Source organism: Rhincodon typus, chromosome 38 (genome assembly GCF_021869965.1).
Source record: "Rhincodon typus isolate 14 chromosome 38, sRhiTyp1.1, whole genome shotgun sequence".
Lineage (NCBI taxonomy): Eukaryota > Metazoa > Chordata > Chondrichthyes > Orectolobiformes > Rhincodontidae > Rhincodon > Rhincodon typus.
The window spans coordinates 17,828,273-17,850,051 of record NC_063369.1 but is presented as its reverse complement, the minus strand read 5'-3'; the positions used below and the strand labels follow the sequence as shown (position 1 = coordinate 17,850,051).

The 21,779-nt window shown below is 40.6% G+C and overlaps 1 protein-coding gene across 2 annotated transcripts in view; it reads right to left on the bottom strand.

Moving 5' to 3' along the window:
- Positions 1-294: 294 nt before the first annotated feature.
- pbx4 (pre-B-cell leukemia transcription factor 4) overlaps positions 295-21,779 on the bottom strand; it is a 343,177-nt gene continuing 321,692 nt past the window's right edge. Inside the window, exon 3 of one of the 2 annotated variants that reach the window (XM_048618018.1) lies at positions 295-581. In XM_048618018.1, the coding sequence (XP_048473975.1) occupies positions 574-581 (8 nt within the window). In that variant the 3' untranslated portion in view covers positions 295-573. Of the gene's footprint in view, positions 587-21,779 lie in introns of both variants that reach the window. The other variant, XM_048618015.1, reaches the window with a different exon arrangement.

Sequence of the window (21,779 nt, the reverse complement as noted above, 5' to 3'; positions counted from 1 at the left end):
CTTGATAGTTTTCTCATAAGTACTGCTTTAGATAAATAAACTTTCCACTAGACCATCTCAAAACTCCCTGCTGATGAGTGAACTTTTGACCTATAATCCCTGGAGAAAAAAGCATCACTGCCACGTTCCCGAGAAGTAAATAGACTTCTGCCTGAAATATAATTCAAAATGCAGCTACACACTGCTGTTATATATCGACTTCTTGGCGCACTGCAATTCATTTGTATACACTGATCACAGGCATTTTGTAAAGGGACGTAGAGTGAAGCCGATTTAGCAGCACACTTACAACATATTGTTAAATCGATATTTTATTAGGTTTTCTGTTGCAATGCAGAATGACAAAAAAAATGCCACGCTAAATTAGAAGATGTAACACGTAATGCATCACCACTAAAATCAGCAATTTCTTACTGCCTTGCGATATGATGTGCACAAATAATTTAATGCATTTCAGTCCTCAAAATTGAAGTCTCTCTTTCCTTCGTCCTCGAAATGCCATATGCCATTCTCACGCTGCATAACATCCAGCCACCAGGAGGCACCCAACATCCATCATTGATAGTTTCACGCTCAACTCTCTGCTCTTGAGAAAGGGAGGAACAGAAAAGAGGATCGCGGCCTTAGTAAGGACAAGAGTTCAGAACTTGCAGTAAAAAAAAGTCACACGTTAGCATTCCATGGTGCTATTGCTTATGTTTCAAACTGTATTGATTCACTTTACTGCCGTTGAACAATTAAAAGTATTTGCTCAATAGAGCCAGTATGTTTTCTCATACTGGGAATGAAATGAAATTGTAGCTAATGAATGCTACAGTTATAGTATAAGGGCAGGCTGAATCCAACCCGAATGTGTAGCAAAGGTCAGCAGAATTCCCTGTTGGACAAAGTTTCAGTCCATTTCTCTTCCAATATCATCACCCAATTTACACTCCATCAGTTTAGTGTCAATAGGGCTTTGCAATGATACTAGTCTTCTAGTGTCTCACTGGAAGCTCCATTTATAACATATCTTACAGACTGTGCTTTACCAACTCTGCTCTTCCCAGGTTTGAAGAAGGTTGGGCAACATGATAAACAAGGGGACTTGCTTCTGGCCTACAGAGCCAAATTTTGCCCCAGAGCAGGCACAGAAATCATACACTGAAGAACTATCTGAATAAAGCTCCAACCTTGTCAAAAATACCAAAGTACATTTACTTCTTGGTTAAGATTTCATTCAGAGTCAATGAGTGCAATATTATTCAAGGATGAAGAAAAAAATTGGATTTTTACAGCATCTTGCATGGTCCTCGGATATCCTGAAGTGCTTCAGAAGCATCATTATTATGTTCTAAAAAAATGCAAGTCAATTTGTGTACAGCAAGATCCTGCAAATGACAATCAGGTAAATGACCAGCACAGAATTCTCTCAGAATAGCAATGAACGGTCATCTTAAATTGTTTGCTTAAGTGATTGGAGTGGGACTTGAACCCATGATCTCCTAACTCAATGGTAAGTAACCACAATTAGACAAGTTGAGTGTGTGGGCAAACACATAGCAGATGCAGTACAATTTGAATAAAAGTGATTAGACACTTCAGAGTGAAAAACAGAAAGGCAGAGTATTGTTTGAATAGTGATATATTGGCAAATACGTACAAAGGGATCAGGTTGTCCTCGTAAACCAGTCAATGAAAGTACAGTAGTTAGCCAAGTGCAGCAAGCAACTAGGACCAGAAGTGGTATGTTGGCTTTCACGGCAAGTGGAAATTCTCCAACACAGAAGGCTGTGGGGACCAAGTTAACGAATATATTCAGAAAGTTTTAGGTAAATTTTTAGATATTGAAAGTATCAAAGGGTATGGGAGAAAGCAGGAATATGGCACTTATATAGAGGTTTAGCCATGATCAAACTGACGAATGGAGCAGGCCCATAGACCCCTCTTCTAATCTCTATGTTCACAGATCCATGGCTGACAACTCAAGTACATTGCTTACCAAACTTATAAACTGGCTGTTAGGAGTGTGCTAGGCTCTGTCCAGATTCTAAATATAATCAGTACCGCCTTTAATCAAATTATATCACAAATATCCATAATTTTACATCACTTACACCATACATCTGAACTCAACAGAGCTTCTCACATCTTCAAGTGGGGAAATGACAAGGGGATACCATTGTTTTATGCTCACAGTGAAGGATATGTGAAGGAATTGTAGATAAGGCTCTCAATGCCACGTGCATATTCAATACTATTAAGCCATTAGGCTAACTTTTAATAATTAAAATAAAAGTAGATTTGGCCAGTTGAGGAATTAGACTCTGAAAAAAATGGTATTCTGAACGAAACTTACCTCTAAACCTCACATTTCAGCTTGAACAGAGGCAAGAAGATGGGCTGGCTGCAAACCGGACAGAAAGAGATGGTTTCTAATTTTCAAAATAATGCTGAGCTGTCAAATATGTTTCCTGACTATTCAGAAACCCAAGACTTGATAGTAGGTTCAGGATATATGAGGATCACATTTTCCACTTAAATCCAGGTACTTTCCCGAGGAGAAGCCACATTCAAAGATCTTCTACCCAAAGCCTAAAATGAAGCCATTGATTAGCCCTCCTCAAAAACATAGCCAGGGTCCAATCCACTACCATCTCTAGGTCTCCAACAATTTCTCCCCTCCCCACGATCACCTCCATTTCTCTAACCATTCCCCGTCATCACTCCAGATCACAGCCCAGCCAAATGACATATCGCTGCTTTTTATTTGCCATGCTATGCAAAATGAATCTAGCACCCCACCACTTGCAAATGTTTGTCACTGACTGGTTGCCTGCCAGTTTGAATGGTCAACCTGTCAGTCAATCTTGGTTTCTATGTAGGGAATCACTCAAGGATGTCAGTGACCCTCTCTAGAGTTGATGATTCACAGCCTATGGGAAACCCAAATTGCAGACTTCCCACAACCCTTTTCCAAACAGCTCCTGAAGGTCAAGGCAGTGAAACAGTTAACACATATTTTGATTTGTTTGGTTGCGATGTTTCCAGTTCGAACTAAATCTTCAAGCAGAAGAGTTTCCAGGAGAGATACCCACAGCCTATAATGGTGAGAAACTCTATTAGGTATTCCACCAATTGGGCAGCTGATTAGCTACCAGCAGACTTTCTGACAGAATTATGACCTCAGACCAGGAAGTCCCGGCCAACAAGAGCTGCCAGCTAATCAGAGGCCAGCAGATCCAGACCCCAACACTACTATGACAGAGGCCATGACAGAGGCCATGACTGCTGCCAGGACAACACTGCCTTGACTTCAACTGCCACCTTAAACTGCTGCTGTTCATTTGTGGCAGGTAAACCCAAAGTGCTGTTAGGAAGCAAGCGCCAGAATAGTGGGAAGCACAGACAGCAGGGGTTCAGAAGCACTGGCAGACAGCTGTTCTCAGTAGCCATGCCACCAACGCCCCCAACTGTGTATGACAATGTTACTTAGGAGAAGTAACTCCCAAAACCTCACAGCCTGCCAAAACTGGTTAACCAGCTTGGTAGGCTGACTCTTTCTCATTCCAACTGCAGATGAAATACTTACAGCTTAGGTGGAATGAAGCCCTTAAGTGCTCATTATTTAACAATTTTAGGGCCTCAACTGGCAGCATGTAACAAGGTGGAACTTCAGCGTTCTTGCCCGGAACTTAATTTGGTCAAGGTCAGCTAAGTCTGCCACCACCCTGCCCCCAGTCCCAGAAGATTGCACCCTATAATTTCCTCTTACACTTTGAACATGAACGCAGGATCAGTTTAAAAAGGTGATTCTGTTCTGAATCAGTTTCACAATCTTCAAGAGAACAGACAGTTCTGTGCTAAAAAAGATCAACAACTCAGTTACCTGTATTAGGTAATAAAGTAACATAAACACAACAAAGTGGGAATTTGATGGTAACAATCAGAAAATTTGAACGAAGTATCTTAGGATCAAGAGGAATAGTCTGTAATAAGTTTATACATTACTACTGTGACTAGCATTTTCACCTTCCTGACTATCCACCAGAAATTTTATAGAATAATTACTTGCACAAGATGTTGCTCTACTACATAGCAACTAACACCAATCCCCTCTTGTCTAAAATAATTCAACCACACATATCCAGAAAGATTAAATTTGATCTATGTTATCAGATTTGTACTGGTGTCCAGGTTCCTGTTGCAACAGAAATGTGACAGCAGTATTTTTGGACTCATGATTATCCTGTAACTGTAATCTTTGTTCTGAAAATGCCACAAGTGAATGAAGCTGGACATCCCCTTACTTTTGATGGATTTAGGACATTAAATGTATATTATGCTGATGTTGTTAGGTATGTGCTCCAAAGTCACATATGCAGGAATTCACAAGATTTCCAAATTTTCTTTAATTTCTAAATTTGTCCAATATAGCTAACTGGAACAACAAGTTGAGCTAATTCGTAGCAACTGAGCTCTGCAAATATTTCAAGGCCTTCCTAGAGCTGAGTTAGTAAGGGAGGTGGCAAGGTTCCAACTGTTAAACTTTCCCAAGCAAATGAATATAGTACAGAGAGTTCAATGTTACATGGAGAATTATTCCAAAATTTTTACCAGCAGTTGTTTCCGAACTGACATTAATATGTTTAAGTGCCGAACATTTCTAGCCACTTACTAATCTCGAAACAAGTTGAGTAGAATTGCTAGTAGAGAATTTTCCCTATTTTCCTAGGTTGGGGTATCTAGAACCCCAACCAGACTCAGAATACAGGGTAGGCCATTTAGAACTGAGATGAGGAAAACAAAAGTGAACCTGTGAAATTCTCTACCACAGCAAGTCACTCAACTTATTCAAGAAATAAATAAATGTTTAGATTTTAAAGGTATCAAGGGGATGGGGCGAGGAATATGGTGTTGAGATAGAGGATCAGTCATGATCACACTGAATGGTTGAACAGACCCAAAGGGCCAAATGGTCCACTCTTGCTGCTAGTTTTTATGTCTACCAGAACTGTGCAAAAAGATTTGATTTCATTTGATTTGTTATTGTCACAGGTATCAAGATACAATGAAAATTATTATTCTCCATGCCATCCAGGCAAATCATACTTTGTATAAGTACATCAGGGTAATAGAACAGAATGCAGAATATAGTCATGATGTGGAGATGCCGGTTTTGGACTGGGGTGGATGAAGTCAGATGTCACACGATACCAGGTTATAGTCCGACAGGTTTAGTTAAAATCACAAACCTTTTGGAGCACTGCTCCTTTGTCAGGTGAAGTGAAGGAGCAACACGCTGAAAGCTTGTGATTTTAAATAAACCTGTTGGATTACAACCTGGTATCGTGTGACTTCTGGCAGAATCTGGTGTTACAGCTACAGAGAAAGTATGGAAAAAGATCAACTTTAATATATGAGAGGTCTGTTCAAAAGTCTGATAACAGCGGGCAAGAAGCTGTTATTGAATCTGTTGGTACATGTTTTCAAACTTTTGTATCTTCTGTCCGATGTAAGTAACCTAAAATACTGCAGTAATTTCTGAAGCTTCCAATCACAACTCCAGTTTTTATTTTGCCATTGTCTCAGGAATTCATTAATTTAAGCCCTCTCTATGCAAACAGCAAATAAATAGTGATCTTATATCCTTGTCAAAATTTTGTCAGAGCTATAATGCTTCTTTTAATGTTCATTTAATGATGTTTTATTCTTCTAAAAGGCTATTTATTTTGAAATTATTATTTAATTTGTTTCCTAATCCATCTGTATTTCTCCTTTCCTTTTTTTGTTCAGTTGAAGTGACAATGTAATCCTCATCCAATCACATCAGAGCCCATACTGTATGGGAACCAAAATTCTGCTGCAGGTATAGTCTATTCATCCTTCTATAATTGGAACTGATGGCCATGTTAATTTCCAAGCTTAGAACTCCCAATAGATTTTTGGTAACATTTATCTAAATTGATAGATTATTAATGGCAGAATCAAAATAATTCTGAATCTATTAATAAGAACAACGATCTAAAGAATATCTTTAAAACTGAAGATGTAACTAGCAAGTTTGTTTTATTGATCTCTCCCCCTTGTGCATGCCACAGCCACAACATAGGGGGAATCTGCCATCAAGTTCTATATGTACCTTCAAAGGTTTTGTGCGTAAACCTAAATTATCAGTGTACCAGGGATCAAGGGCTGCACATCTATCATCTCCTGAGAGGAGCTCTTTCCGAGTTCTGTTCCTCATGGTTTTGTGTGATTGTCCTTTCTGCAATATTACAGCGGCTATTCATGCTTTGAAGAATACAACAGAATCCAAATAGGTATTTTTATAACTTGCTGGAATATGTATTTTTTGATTTTTTGTACCTTACATTTTTTGCACCACTATCTCGGCCTCCTCCAATTGTCACAGCATTGCAGATAATAGTCTTCAGCCAATTTGATTCACTCCATATGATGTCAAGAAATGTTTGGGGACACTGGACACTGCAAAGGCTATGGGTCCTGACAACATTCTGGCAATAGTACTGAAGACTTGTGCTCCAGAACTTGCCGCTCCCCTAGCCAAGCTATTCCAATACAGTTACAACACGACAACGTGGAAAATTGCCCAAGTATGCCCTGTACATTAAAAGCAGACAAATCCAACCCAGCCAACTACTGCCCCATCAGTCTGCTCTCGATCATCAGTCAGATAGAAGGTGTCATGAACAGTGCTATCAAACAGCAATAACCTGCTCAGTGACGCCAGGGCCACTCAGCTCCTGATCTCATTACAACCTTGGTTCAACAAAAGAGCTGAATTCTAGAGATGAGGTGAGAATGACAGTCCTTGACAACAAAGCCGCATTTGCCCGAACGTGGCATCAAGAAGCCTTAGCAAAACTGGAATCAATGGGTATCAGGTGGCAAACTCTCCTGTGGTTGGAGTCATACCTGACACGTAGAAAGATGGTTGTGGTTGTTGGAGGTCAGCCATCTCAGCTCCAGGACATCTCTGCAGGAGTTCCTCAGGGTATTGTCCTTGGCCCAACGATCTTCAGCTGCTTCATCAATGACCTTCCTTACATCATAAGGTCAGAAGTGGGGATGTTTGCCGATGATTGCACAATGTTCAGCGCCAGTTGCAACTCCTCAGATACTGAAGCAGTCCATGTTCAAATGCAACATGATCTGGACAATATCTAGGCGTGGGCTGACAAGTGGCAAGCAACATTCACATCACAAAAATGCCAGGCTATGATCATCACTAATAACAGACAATTATAACCACGCCCCCTTCACATCCAATGGTGTTACCAACACTGAATTCCCCCACTATCAACATACTGGGGGTTATCATTAACCAGAAACTCAACTGGACTCACCATATAAACAAAGTGGCTACAACAGCAGGCCAGAGGCTAGGAAAACTGCAGTGAGTAACTCAGCTCTTGACTCCCCAAAGCCTGTCTGCCATCTACAAGGCACAAGTCAGGAGTGTGATGGAATACTCCCCACTTGCCTGGATGACTGCAACCCAACAACACTCAAGAAGCTTGACACCATCCAGAACAATGCAGACTGCTTGATTGGCACTACAACCGCAAGTATCCACTTCCACCACCACCGTGTACAATCTACAAGATGCACTGTAGAAATTCACCAAAGATTCTTAGGCAGCACCTCCCAGACCCATGACCACTTCCATGTAGAATGACAGGGGCAGCAGCTATGTGGGAACATCACCGTCTTCAAGTTCCTCTCTAAGCCACTCGCCATCCTGACTTGGTAATATATTGCATTGCTTTACTTGTGCTGGGTCAAAATCCTGGAATTCCCTCCCCAATGGTGTTAAGGATCAACCCACAGCAGGCGGACTGCAGCAGTTCAAGAAGAAAGCTCACCACCACCTTCTCAAGGGCAACTAGGCATGCTAGCAGCTAGCGACACCCATATGCCACAAATGAGTTAAAAAAAACACTTCACCTGATCCCACACCTTGAAATATTAACCAATCTCTGACATTCAGGAATTGACTGATCACCTCCCACATTTTGATTCTAAATAAGGAAAAAAAAACAAAACTGTGGAGGATAGATGTCTGGTGATGATGGCTGTCTCTGATGGCAAGACTTAATTTCATTTCTCCTTAAGAATTTAAAATGGGCAGGTCTGGACGAAAGGCTTAAGAATTGTCCTGATTCGTAGGGATACTTTAGTCACTGTAAAAAGGTCAGCCAGTTGGACTATAGAATATGACTTCCCTGATTGGGGCTGTTAAGCTAGTCCAATCAGGGAGCCTTGGCTGACATGCAAAAAGAGTGAGTGTCAGAAATTCTGGCCTCTGTGGAGTCATTTCAGTAGCAACGAGAGTAAAGCATGATCCTGAAGAAATTTGCAACTGTTGTCTTTGAGTTGTGGTAGGTATTTCTTACATCATGTCTTTGTTTGGGAAGACTGACTCATTCAACCCTGCCATCAAAGATTGGATCCAATATGCGGAGAGAAGGTCTTTTTTTCTGGGCAAACAACATTGTGGCAGATGAAAAACAATGAGTAATTCTCCTGACAGCTTGTGGAGCTGCAATTTCTTCTGTCACTAGGAGCCTAACTTTCCCCGAGGCACAAGGTATTAAAACCTTTGAAGAATTTACTGACAGAGTTAAAGAATACTCTGACCCCAAGCCTCCTCTAATTCTGAGATGCTAATGCTTTTGCCAACAATTCGAGAACCAGGGGAGTCTGTTATAGGGATTTTTGACTAAGTTATGACAACTGGCAGAAGCCTGTGACTTTCATTTAACCCAGAATGAGACGCTTAGAGACTGGCTGGTACACAGATTAATGATACAAAAATGCCTACTAGCTGAAGCCCAAGTGGACTTCAAAGAAGTGCTACAACTGGCTTTATCATGGGAAAATGTGGGAAGTGGAGCATATGAGTTCCAGAGTATATGAGTCCAGATAGAAGTGGATATTCTCGCCAGTCTGACTGAGCTTTGTGGATATCACTTGAGTGCTGGCAATTGCACAGCCTATTCAGGATATATCCTGACCAGAGGGACTCTAGGTCAGCCCACAGGAAAATCCCAAAACAAAACCAAGCCTCAGCCAAACGGTTAAAAATTTTCTGCAGGATTCTGGCCAACAAGCCATTTATAGTTGTTGCCGGTAAGCAGACCTGAGACAACAAAAGACTCCTAGAAGACCTAAACTGTGTAAGATAATTCAGAGGCCGATGTCCAGGAGGGTATATTGGAGAGTTCATACCCTGGAATGTCAGCCTACATCTGGTTTCAAACAGTGAAATTGCTTAGCAACATCAAAATCAGAACCAATCATGATAAATGTCTAGTTAAACAGTCATCCGGTTCTAATGGAGGTCGACACAGGTGTGGCCGTATAAGTGATCAGAAATCCAGTTTTTAACAAAATTCACCCTGGACTCCAGCCCTTAAGTTTGCGCAAGACCTTGACTAGGCTGAGAACTTATGCCAGGGAACCTTTACAGATTCAGGTTATAACTTCGGTTCCAGTATCTTACAAAAAGCAGGTGGTTCAGCTACCAGTGATTGGAGTAACAGGCTTGGGCCCAAATATGATGAGGCAAAATTGATTGAGAGAGATTCACCTACATTGCCACAGAGTCATAGAGATGTACAGCATGGAAACAGAAACTCTTCCATGCCGACCAGATATCCTATATAAAGCTAGTCCCATTTGCCAGCAATTGGCTCATATCCCTCTAAACCCTTCCTATTCATATACCCATCCAGAGATAGTAGGAACTGCAGGTGCTGGAGAATCTGAGATAACAAGGTGTAGAGCTGGATGAACACAGCAGGCCAAGCAGCATCATAGGGATAACAAGGTGTAGAGCTGGATGAACACAGCAGGCCAAGCTGATGAAGGGTCTAGGCCCGAAACGTCAGCCTTCCTGCTCCTATGATGCTGCTTGGCCTGCTGTGTTCATCCAGCTCTACACCTTGTTATCTCACATACCCATCCAGATGCCTTTTAAATGTGATCGTACCAGGATCCACCACTTCCTCTGGCAGCTTATTCCATATACGCACCACCCTCTGCATGAAAAAGTTGCCCCTTAGATCCCTTTTATATCTTTCCATCTCACTTTTAACCTATGCCCCCTAACTTTGGAGTCCCCCACCCCAGAGCAACTCTTACAGCCACATTTTTTTCCCGTCCTCCATCTTGGATAGGCTCAACATTTTTCAATTAGAAAATGGCTGCCTGAATGTAGTCCTAATTAAATACCCAGAAGTTTTCCAAGAACGTCTAGGGACTATCAGCGAAACCGAGGCCACCTTCATGTTGACCAGAAAGCAATTCCGCAACTCTGCAAGGTCTACCCAGTGCCATTTGCCTTATGAGCCAAGGTAGAAATCAGAAGGCTAGTAAGTGAAAGAATCATCAAACCAATCTATTTTGCAGAATTGGCTGTGCCGGTTGTATTGATTTTGAAGCCCGATGGGTTCACCTTTGTGGGGATTTTAAACAAATGGTAAACCACTTTTCACAGCTGGATAAATATCCAACCCCTCCAATGAAGCATTTATATGCAATGCTCATTGGGTGGCTGTCCTTCAAGAACCTGGACAACGGCCACACTCACTTGCAATTGTGTTTAGACGAGGATTCACAGAAGAATGCTACAATTAACGTCCATAAGGGCTTGTACCAATACACGAAACTGCCATTTGGGATATCGTCAGCCTGTTCAATTTTTCAGCAGACGATGGAGAACATTTTGCAAGGGGTACCTCAGGTCGCCATTTACCTAGATGATGTCCTTACAACAGGAAAAATAACAAGGAGCACTTAGAGAACTTGGATATGGACTAAGGTGTTTTTCCAAGGCATGCATATGCCTGAGAAGGAAAAAAATACATCGTCCAGGCCTCCCAAGTGACTTACTTGGGCTACAGAATTGACAAGATCGGGTGACACCTGTTGAAAGATAAAGTGAGGGCGATCAAAGATATCCCAGCTCCCACTTCTGACCACAAGCTTAGGTCATTTCTTTGGGTGGTAAATTATTATGGGAAGTTCGTACATAACTTGGCATCGAGCTTGGCACCTTTGCATCAACTCCTGAAAAAGGGTCAGCCTTTGGAATAGTTGCAAAGACAACCTTCAATGAAGAAACAATTATGATTCTGTAAGGTGTTGGCTCACTATAATCCCAAGAAAGATCTGGTATTGCTATGCGATGCCTACAGTATCATGGTGTTATTAGCTGATAGCAAAATAAGAATTGGCAGTCATATTAAGAGGTGCCAGAGTGTCAATATCTCTGACACTCATCCTTTTTATATGTCAGCCAGGGCTCCCTAATCAGACCATCTTACCTGCCACAATTAGGGATGTCATATTCTATGAGGACCAGCTGGCTGACCTCATTACAAACACGACAGATACGTGTTAAGAAGCTTGACACCATCCAGGACAAAGCAGCCCATTTGATTGGCACTACATCCACAGGCATTCACTCCCTCCACTACCAATCTCAGTAGCAGCAGTGTGTACTATCTACAAGATGCACTGCAGAAATTCACCAAAGATCCTCAGACAGCACCTTCCAAACCCACGACCACTTCCACCTAGAAGGACAAGGGCATCAGACATATGGGAACATCACTGCCTTCAGGCTTCTCTCCAAGCCACTCAGCATCCTTACTTGGTAATATATCACATTCCTTCACTTGTGCTGGGTCAAAATCCTTGAACTCCCTCCCTAATAGCATTATTGGTCAATCCTCAGCAAGAGGACTGCAGCAGTTCAAGAAGGCAGCTCACCACCACCTTCTCAAGGGCAACTAGGGATGGGCAAGAAATGCTGGCCAGCCAGCGACGCCCACATCCCACAAATGAATAGAAAAAAAAGATACATCAAACTAAACAGCTCTACTAAATGTGTTTCAAGGACTTTGGAAACGTCCTTTACTATTTATGGCTTTAAAATTGAGCATAAAAACAATCAGTTTGCAGAGCAACTTTTTTGTCTTTTAAATATGAAAAAACACTTTATTCATTCAATACTTATTACTACCATGCTTGAGAATAAACATTGAGAATATTTTCAGCAGCTTGCATTCAATTCACACATATGAAAGGAACTTCAGACATAAAAATATAATTGCAATTCAGTAAAGGCTCTCAATAGAACATAGAACAAATACAACTGCAAGTTTGAGATGCATTATAGCTACTTTACATTGGGGTGTTTTCATATTTATGATAGCCACACCAAAAGCCTGCTGCATAAACATAAAATAGCTGATGGGAAAAACAAGGACACATCAGCCTGGATGCAGACTGCAGTACCTCTACAGACCAATTCAAACATATTTATGAGTGCATTTACAAAGCATTCTGCTTCAAACTGTCTGAGCTGAAATCCCCATGCTGACCAATATCAATTTGTATTGCTTCCTTTCACAGTCAGTCTAAGTAACCACATAGATTTGTAACATTCTATAGTGATAGATTACAAGGCTTTTTTTAGTTTTCATTATGATAGAACAAAACATGAAACACTCTCATGCTGACATTCGTGAAATGGCCGCAGTTAAGTTGGAGAGAAATTGTGAAGACTGAGAGAGAGTAACACAGTACATCATGAAATGTTGTCTTATATTGAGGTATGGTTCAAATGACAAAATCTTGTTTTAAAAGACTATCATGTGTTCAATTTATGTCATAAGGTTCTGACAAAATCTACGAAGAAAAAGCTTTGCAAGTCCAAGTAAGATTTCAAGTATCTGAGTTTTGTCAGTTAAATAGTTCAAATTGATTCTTTGTTCTTCTTAATTACACACCTATAAGCAGATTTGAATAAGATATGAAAATAGTCCAATTCTTATAACACAGATAGTAGAATTGTTTTGAAAGCTATAAGTTTTGATGTGTCCCAATGTATGATGTTTTAAATATTTGATAATAAAAGCATACAGTGTCAAATTGCTTTGTAAGTGGCTTTCAGAGAAATATTCACCAAAACTGTCACAAGCAATATCGCCTCTATGTCTTTGTGACTTTATTTGGCCTGTCTGTTTATTCAAATATGTAGTACCTTTATACTTATCTGAAGGTAGGCAAATATCTTCAATGGAACAACTTGTGAGCAGCCTCAAGACCCCAGTTCCACAATCCACAGACCAGTGAAACATTCCTTCTAGACTCCCTTGTTAGCTGACATTTTTAACAGATCTTTCTCCTCCTTCAAAGAAACATCATAAAATTAACTATGTAGAGGATTTGATAAGGGCTTAAAATGCTACCTTTGGTTCTCTCAAAATTGAACTGGAGGGAATTCTATTTCCATTTAGCAAAATTATTTGTAATTTTTTTATAATTAGTCTTTCAAATATATGTAGTCACATTTTTCTCAAATTATTATACAGATGAGTGCACATTCACACATTTCATTAAGTCAATATGTGATAAGAATACAGCCACATATTATGATATCATTCTATACATGTTCATACAGATAATGTCATGGGAATGTACACTCCCTTACACAACTTCTGGAAGTTATTGAAAATTCTAAGTGCATAGTGCTTGCAGAAGATATGCATAGCTAGCCTGTGATCTACGCTGGGACTGTTTCAGGCATGGGTACAGCCAGCTTGTTTGGCCTTATGTTTTGTGGGATCAGGGCTGGTCCAGTGTTGTGATGGCTGGGGGTCAATGTTCTGCTTGGGAGATGAAAGGGTTATGCCACTGAAGGGAACATTTCAATATCATCTGTTTTGACTGAAGGCTTATATCCCTTGCTAAGCAATCTGCTTCTGTTACATCTTGAGAGCACTCACTGGGTGTTAGTGACCTGCCCCTTGGACACAATATTGCATGAATGATGCTGAAATAGCTCAGAATGAAAGGAAAAGAAAGACCTCCGTACTTTAGTTGACTTGACATAAAATATGGGCAATCAATGCTAATCAGCAAACAACAAAGTGATTAAGATGTTAAACTCCTGAAAGCAGGAATCACATTTCTAAGGCTCTGATCAGATTTGTCACTGTGTCCAGTTTTGGTCAAAACCCATCAATGGAGAAATTCAATGACTACAGATGAGCAAATGTCAGGGTCAAAGGTCAAGAGGTCAAAATGAGGAACAACTAGAAAGCTAACATTTTCAACCTGAAATGAAGCTATCAGAAAAGTACTGGAGCAAATTATTGCCGATGCTGGAATCTGTACTGAAAACAAAAAAATGCTGGAAATCAAAGTGGGTCAGGCAGCATCCGTGGAGAGAAAGAAGACTAACATTTTGAGTCTAGATGACTCTTCATCAGAGATGCCAGCTCCATGGATGGTGTCTGACATCAGCATTTTTTGTTTTCTATCAGAAAAGTGATCTTATAGGGGGATAAGTCAGAGCATAGAAACATTTAATTCAGAATATTACTTTGGTCCTGATTATCTATGTCATGTATGCCTCAGATTATAATTTTTAGATTTAGGAATAAAAGTTTCAACTGTGGAAAATAGAGGCATCCAGTTGAAAAACTAGTGAAAGACAATTCTGATGTAAATAAACCTGCGTTGATTACATTTAAAAGATAACCTGTGTTTATCTTGCAAGTTCAGAGTTATTGGTAAAACTGCAACAATGAATGATCCATCTCTAAAGCTTGTAATGAAGCCAGGGAGTTAGTGAGAGAGTTGTAAAACTCTATTTGCACTATGAATTATTCATGTAGGATGCATAATCAAAGAGCTATATATAAAAGTAAAAGAATTTGTTTGCCTTGATTTGAATCAACCCTAAACATGCCCTGTTGCTACAGAAATACTGATTGGGGAGGTCTTGGTTATAAAGTCCTTTTGTGCAATTTTTCTGTGTCTTTGCTGGTGGAAGCTGGCAATCCAGTTTGAATTTTATGAGGGAAAAACAGCTGAAATATTTGCCCTAGTAGAAGAAAATCCAGTGTTCCTCACAGAGACTTCTGGCAGAAATCAGTCGGTTTGAATAGTTAGCTTGGAAAGAGCTTTGCAGAAATGGTGGGAGCAGACTTAAGGAGAAATAATGTCAATATACGTCCAAGGCCAGGATAAGGAACCTAAGAATCCACAGTCCAAGGTCTTTAAAGAAAACTGAAGGATTGCCTCGTCAAAAGTTAATGGAAGGACCGTCATGTAACTTGTACCTCGAGAAGAAGGTGGAATACTAAGGAAAATTAGCAGAAAATTCCAGAAGGCTGCTTTTTTGGGTTGGACCTAGGTAAAATGAATGAACTTTTAAGATTTTGTAAAATAAGGGAACACTTAAGGGACGTGGGAGTTGGAGTGGGCAGGATCTTAAGATGTAAGGGTAGTTTTAGGACTGAATGCATCAAATCCCTCTTTGAGTGGTGAAGGCAAAAGCCCTAGAATCATTCAATAAACTACTGAATGCTAAACAGAGAAGGATGTTAGAATCGCTCTTTTGTGGCCTTTGGTTTCGATAATTACAAGATGAACACAAAAGTATCACTGACTATACATTCCATTTTACATTTACAGTCACTAACACTTGATAAAAAGTATCAGCATCAAAATGCATCTTGTATAACAGTACAAGCCAGCACAGGGTCCTCAACTGAATTACTGAGGCACAACCAAATGAATATCATCAGGCCCATTTGGACATGCAGTTTGAAATTAATCAGGAATCACACACTTCAATCACCATAAATGATTATCTGAGGGTTTGGTTTAAGGTTGAAATGAAATTCATTTAAACGTAACCTAGAACATACCCTCTGTATTTTCTAAAAAGTGATTTTTGATATGCATCTGCCTTTTTAATGGTGTTTGAAGCCTTTCATTACATCTGAATTTAACCGAAAAGCTCTTGGCTTAGCGATATAGCTCATTGCCTTCTGTGGGAAAGGTTATTAAGGAATTTAATTTGCCATTGTTGTCAATTTTGCAAATACATTCACACCAAGAAAATGTGTTATGCTCTGGGAATATTCACCCACGCAAATCTACAACTATCAAAATCATTACACGAAATATAGCATTTCATTGAAGAATAATGATTTAAAATATGTCACATAATTGCCTTGGTCGATTAATTGTACAGATACCAATTTAGGGTGGGACTTTTTGTGTCTGTAAAGAAAACCCTCTTTGTGAATTTAATTATGCCCACATCTTAACAGCAAGAGCACTACATGCTTGACATGGTATTTTAGCTGCCCATCTTAGTGGAGTGTTTTAAGCGTGGGGGTGTAATTCAGCTGCAATTAGAAAATGTGTTGGAGATGGTATATGGGAGCTATGCCATGCTGTCAGAAATGCTCAACATAGTTAGGATACAGCAGCCTTTCTCCATGCCACAAACTACATCACTCCCAGCTGCAGCTTAATTTTCTGTGACTTGTCTAATTACTGTAATTAAACATTAATTGCCATTAATTATTCACACATAAGCTAGTCGCAAGTCAAGTGGTAAAAGCCAGATGAAATCTGTCGTACAACTTACATGTGAACGCTGTACACCATTCAATGTTGGCAGGTCACTGGGCTTGCCCATGACAGAACACAAGCCGAGACCCCTAAAATTCCTGGGATCTGGTCTTGGCACTGCAATCCACAGTCACAGTCAGACAGGGCATAGGGCCACAATCACTAGCAGCTCTTCCAAATTCTGTCTTCACTATCCATTAAGCCAAAATCAACAGCCTTAGAAAGTCCCTTGAAATATCAGGCAATAATGAATAATAAAACATCAAATAGAAATGCTACAGATGAATAATTGGGAGCACATTATAAAATGTCATGGTATAGTTAAAGTTCTAATGCCAAGCAAAATGCCAAGAGAAAAATACCCTAATTCACTCAGACATTTTCTACTTAATTCCCGATTACAAAATATGATGTTCAATATGTCACAGTGACAGGAAACACATCTATAGAGAGAGAAATAATCTGCATCTCAAAATGTGCTCTAAACTGCCATACACAGAATTAACGAAGAACAGTTAAAATCTTCACCAAAATCCACTACATAGGGAAGTAATGACTGCAAGGTGAGACCTTTTGCGAAAAATGATTTTGGCATTAGAGGGAGCACTAACATAGCAGTCAGCATATTGTCAACTTATGCTTGTAATGTACCTGCCTAGATGCACATTAGGAAACCAGAGACCCAATTGACTGAATGCTGCTTCTGTAGCTAAAAACAGTAAAAGCTAGAACACCTGGTAGGTCAGAACTGACATTTCAAATGGAAGGTTTTTTTCTTGGCTCAAATCAAATCTCTTTCTAAATGTTTGGCTTTCAAACAAAATCTAACTACAAATCCTATGTATCAGAGTAATTGATGCAAGTTCTTTAAATTTTACTTTAGTTTACCTCGTTTTCTTCATTTCAATTTAATCAGCTATTTTATACACAATTTCAAATAGAGTGCTTAAATTTAACTGCACCGTCAAGAATAGAAGGTTTGATGCCAGCTTTGCATTATTACTACAAGCAGTCCAACTGAAGTGCCCAAAACTAGTCATGCAGCTATTTGTGAAAACCTGAAGCATGTCCTGAATGGTACTATATTTGTAAAAGCTGCCAGGGATGCTTCTGCTTGAAACATGACTTCTGCACACTGAGGCGCATGATATGACACAAATGCCAAGTTTATGAGAGACAATCTTTCCTCAATGCATCAGAGCTCTGAAAATTTTGTTCATAGGGCAATGTGCCAGATTCGTATGGTATAATCACTGAAATGCTAAACAGGATGATAGCCAAGTTCTCAAAATCTGAAAATTCAGTTTTTGCTAAATAAATGAAGCAGTAAATTACTACTTGAACTCAAATAACTATCCCATATATTAAGTTCAGCAATAATTACAAATGAAGATCTTGCCAGAGTTGACGGATTCTTGCAAAACGATCCAGGACTATTGCTGCATATGTAAAGTACAATAGAAAGAACATGACTGAGGTTTGCAGCATGTGGCTAGAATAAATGCTGATTTACTACAGGTGTAGCTAGTATTCTTGGACTGAATGGCGTAAGTATTGTTACAATGTATTGGACGAATTTCAGTGTGCTGAATTGTAAATTGAACTATTTCATCTCGAGATGTGGGATTTTAAGACTCAGGCAATATCTAATGAATGTGAAGTACTAGTAGAACAAATAACAGAACAGAATGTGCAGTATGTCTACGAATATATCATTGTGTTTGATTAAATGGTCGTGCTAGAACATGACATCAAATTGTACTTTAGACAGATTTGAGTTTGTATGTGATGAAAGGCTGTATTTTATATAAACATTTATATAAAAGAGAGAACATTGTGCTATTATAATAAACTGCATGTAATGGTGAATGTGCAAAAATACATCAGATTCCACCCAAGCACTGTAGAATAAAGCAGTAACTTCAACTTCCACAAAAGGAATTTGTTACTCCCTTCAAGTTAGAACAGAACTGAGTAATTTTTAAAAAAACTGTCTACTTGGTTTCTAATCCATTCCAAATCCAAGAATCGTTAGAGAAAAGGTTTAACATGGGGTTTGAACAAATCAAATCAATTTCCTATATGAAGGACGTGCAGAATGGTTAGATTGTCAACATGCTGTTGGCATATAGTTAAATGGTTTGTTACAGACAATTAGTTCCAAATTCAACCTCTGCGCAATGCCAATTTTTAAAAAAGGATTTGTTGAGATGTTAATGGTCTTGGTCAGCAAAGAGGAAAAGCAGCTAGAGCTGTGCTTGAGGTCAACTTTGGGAAAAGACTGAATTGCCTCGACAATGATAGCCAAATGATCAAATATTTCCCAACATTAGTCATCAAGGAGTACGTGGGCAATAGGGCAAGGTACCATATGAGGCATCACTTTCAAAAAATCAATGCCTTAGGGAGATGGGATGGAAAAATTGTTAAGAAAGAGAAGTTCTGTTTAAAGTTGGTCTGAAATAGTATTCACTGGAGTATAATGATTGGCATGTATAGAAAACACAGGCATTCCCATTGATATATAATGCTGGCTGAGTACAATGGAGGAGAGAAATTGTGATATTGCAATCTCTTTATGGTTTTATGGCAGTTCTCGTAATATGACAGTGCCATAAGATGAAACACCAGTGTATATTTCTCTAAAGTTGCTTAGCACGTTATTACTATAAAACTCAAACAACATGCAATAGAGTGTTTTACAATGAAGATTAAAAATATTGTACAGTTTGTTGTTTTGTTGCTCCAGCAACAATGCTTGCAGAGGGTTCTTGCTATCGATGATTTGCGGAGCCATGCCCATGGCCAGGGTGAACCAAAGGGTTGCACACAATCCATATTGTTAGAATACCAGTAACAAATCTTGTTTGGTTTTGAACATATCTGATGCTTTTAAGCAGTGTTTTAACACAAAGGCATATGGAACAGGTGAAGAACTATAACTCAGCATATGGTAAATCAGCACTTTTTCAGTCAATGTATCACAACTCTATCATAATTTTCTTTTTAGCCATACAAAACATTCTATGCCACTAAACCTTGTAAGTGGTATAGTCTGATGGAAATAGCAATATGAATGCAACCTAAAAAGTATTCAGTAGATACTAAACATGTGCACAAGTAGGAAGTTTGACATTTGACAGCTTCCTTCCAGACAGTGCGTGGAGTGCTTATGTTCCATGTGAGTAGCCTCCCATCTTTTCTCATTTAAATCTGTCAGCATAACAATTTATTTCCTTCATTCTCAAATGCTTGTCCAGTTTCCCCTTAACTCCATTGATACTGTTCATTTCAACCACCTCCTGTAGTAGTGAGTTCCACATTCTCACCACTCTTTGGGTAGTTTCTTCTGAATTCCTGATTGGATTTCTTTGTGACCATCTTATAACGATGACCTCTAGTTCTCCCCCTTTCCAAGTGGAAAAATTCTGTCTGCATTCACTCTATCAAGATCATTCACAATTTTAAAGAAATAAAAACAGAAAATGCTGGAGAAACTCAGCAAGTCTGGCACCATATGTGGACAGATAAGCAGAGTTAATGTGCCAATATGACTCTTTTCCAGAACAATGCTCCGTGTAATTTTTTTTGGACCTCTTAGGTCCATGCGTGTCAGTGGTTTCCGTAAATGAAAATCACCACCATGCCAGGTGATGTATGGGGAGCTTCGCGGCGGTTGTGCAGCCACGCAGGGAACGTTGCTTTAGCAGTCAGGCATATCGGACTCAAAACCCTAACTGTTTCGTTCTTCAAAGTGGCTGCCAGTTTGCTGAGTTTTTCCGGAACTTTCTGTTTTGGCTTCATGCCTCCAGTATCTGCAGTATTTCAATTTAATTACAATTTTAAAAATGTAAGTGACTACCGGCATGCTGGCTCAGTGGCTACCTCTGCTGCCTCACAGCACCAGAGACTCAGGTTCGACCCTACCCTCAAGCGACTGTGTGGAGTTTCCACGTTCGCCGTGTCTGCCTGCATTTCCTTCGGGTTTTCTCGCACAGTGCAAAGATGTGCTGGTTAACTGGATTAGCCATGCTAAATTGCCCATTGTGTCCAGGGATGTGTCGATTAAGTGGATTAGCCATGGGATATGCAGGGTTATAGGCTAGAGGAATAGGTCTGTATGGAATGCTCTTCGGAGGGTTGGTGTGGCCGAATGGCCTGCTTCCACACTATAGGGATTCTATGACTCTTCAGTAACCGTATTTTCAAGAGAGTGTGCCAATCTTTCCCTGATTGGGGATAGTAGGAACTGCAGATGCTGGAGAATCCGAGACAACAAGGTGCAGAGCTGGATGAACACAGCAGGCCAAGCAGCATCAGAGGAGCAGGAAGGCTGACGTTTCGGGCCTAGACCCTTCTTCAGAAATGGGGGAGGGGAAGGGGGTTCTGAAATAAATAGTGAGAGATGGGGAGGCGGATACAAGATGGAAAGAGGAGAAGATAGGTGGAGAGGAGACAGACCAGTCAAAGAGGTGGGGATGGAGCCAGTAAAGGTGAGTGTAGGTGGGGAGGTAGGGAGAGGATAGGAAGGTCCAGGGAGGATGGACAGGTCAAGGGGGCAGGATGAGGTTAGTAGGTAGGAGATGGGGGTGGGGCTTGAGGTGGGAGGAGGGGATAGGTGGGAGGAAGGACAGGTTAGGGAGGCAGGGACGAGCTGGGCTGGTTTTGGGATGCGGTAGGGGGAGGGGAGATTTTGAAGCTTGTGAAGTCCACATTGATACCATTCGGCTGCAGGGTTCCCAAGCGGAATATGAGTTGCTGTTCCTGCAACCTTCGGGTAGCATTGTTGTGGCACTGCAGGAAGCCCAGGATGGACATGTCGTCTGCGGAATGGGAGGGGGAGTTGAAATGGTTCGCGACTGGGAGGTGCAGTTGTTTAGTGCGAACCGAGCGTAGGTGTTCTGCAAAGTGGTCCCTAAGCCTCCGCTTGGTTTCCCCGATGTAGGGGAGGCCACAACGGGAACAGCAGATGCAGTATACCACATTAGCAGATGTGCAGGTGAACATCTGCTTGATGTGGAAAGTCTTCTTGGGGCCTGGGATGGGGGTGAGGGGGGAGGTGTAGGGCCAGGTGTAGCACTTCCTGTGGTTGCAGGGAAAAGTGCTGGGTGAGGTGGGGCTGGAAGGGAGTGTGGAGCGGACAAGGGAGTCACGGAGAGAGTGGTCCCTCCAGAAGGCAGATAAGGGTGGGGAGGGAAATATGTCTTTGGTGGTGGGGTCAGATTGCAGATGGCGGAAGTGTCGGAGGATGATGCGTTGGATCCAGAGTTTGGTGGGGTGGTACGTGAGGATGAGGGGGATTCTGTTTTGGTTGTTATTGCGGGGAGGGG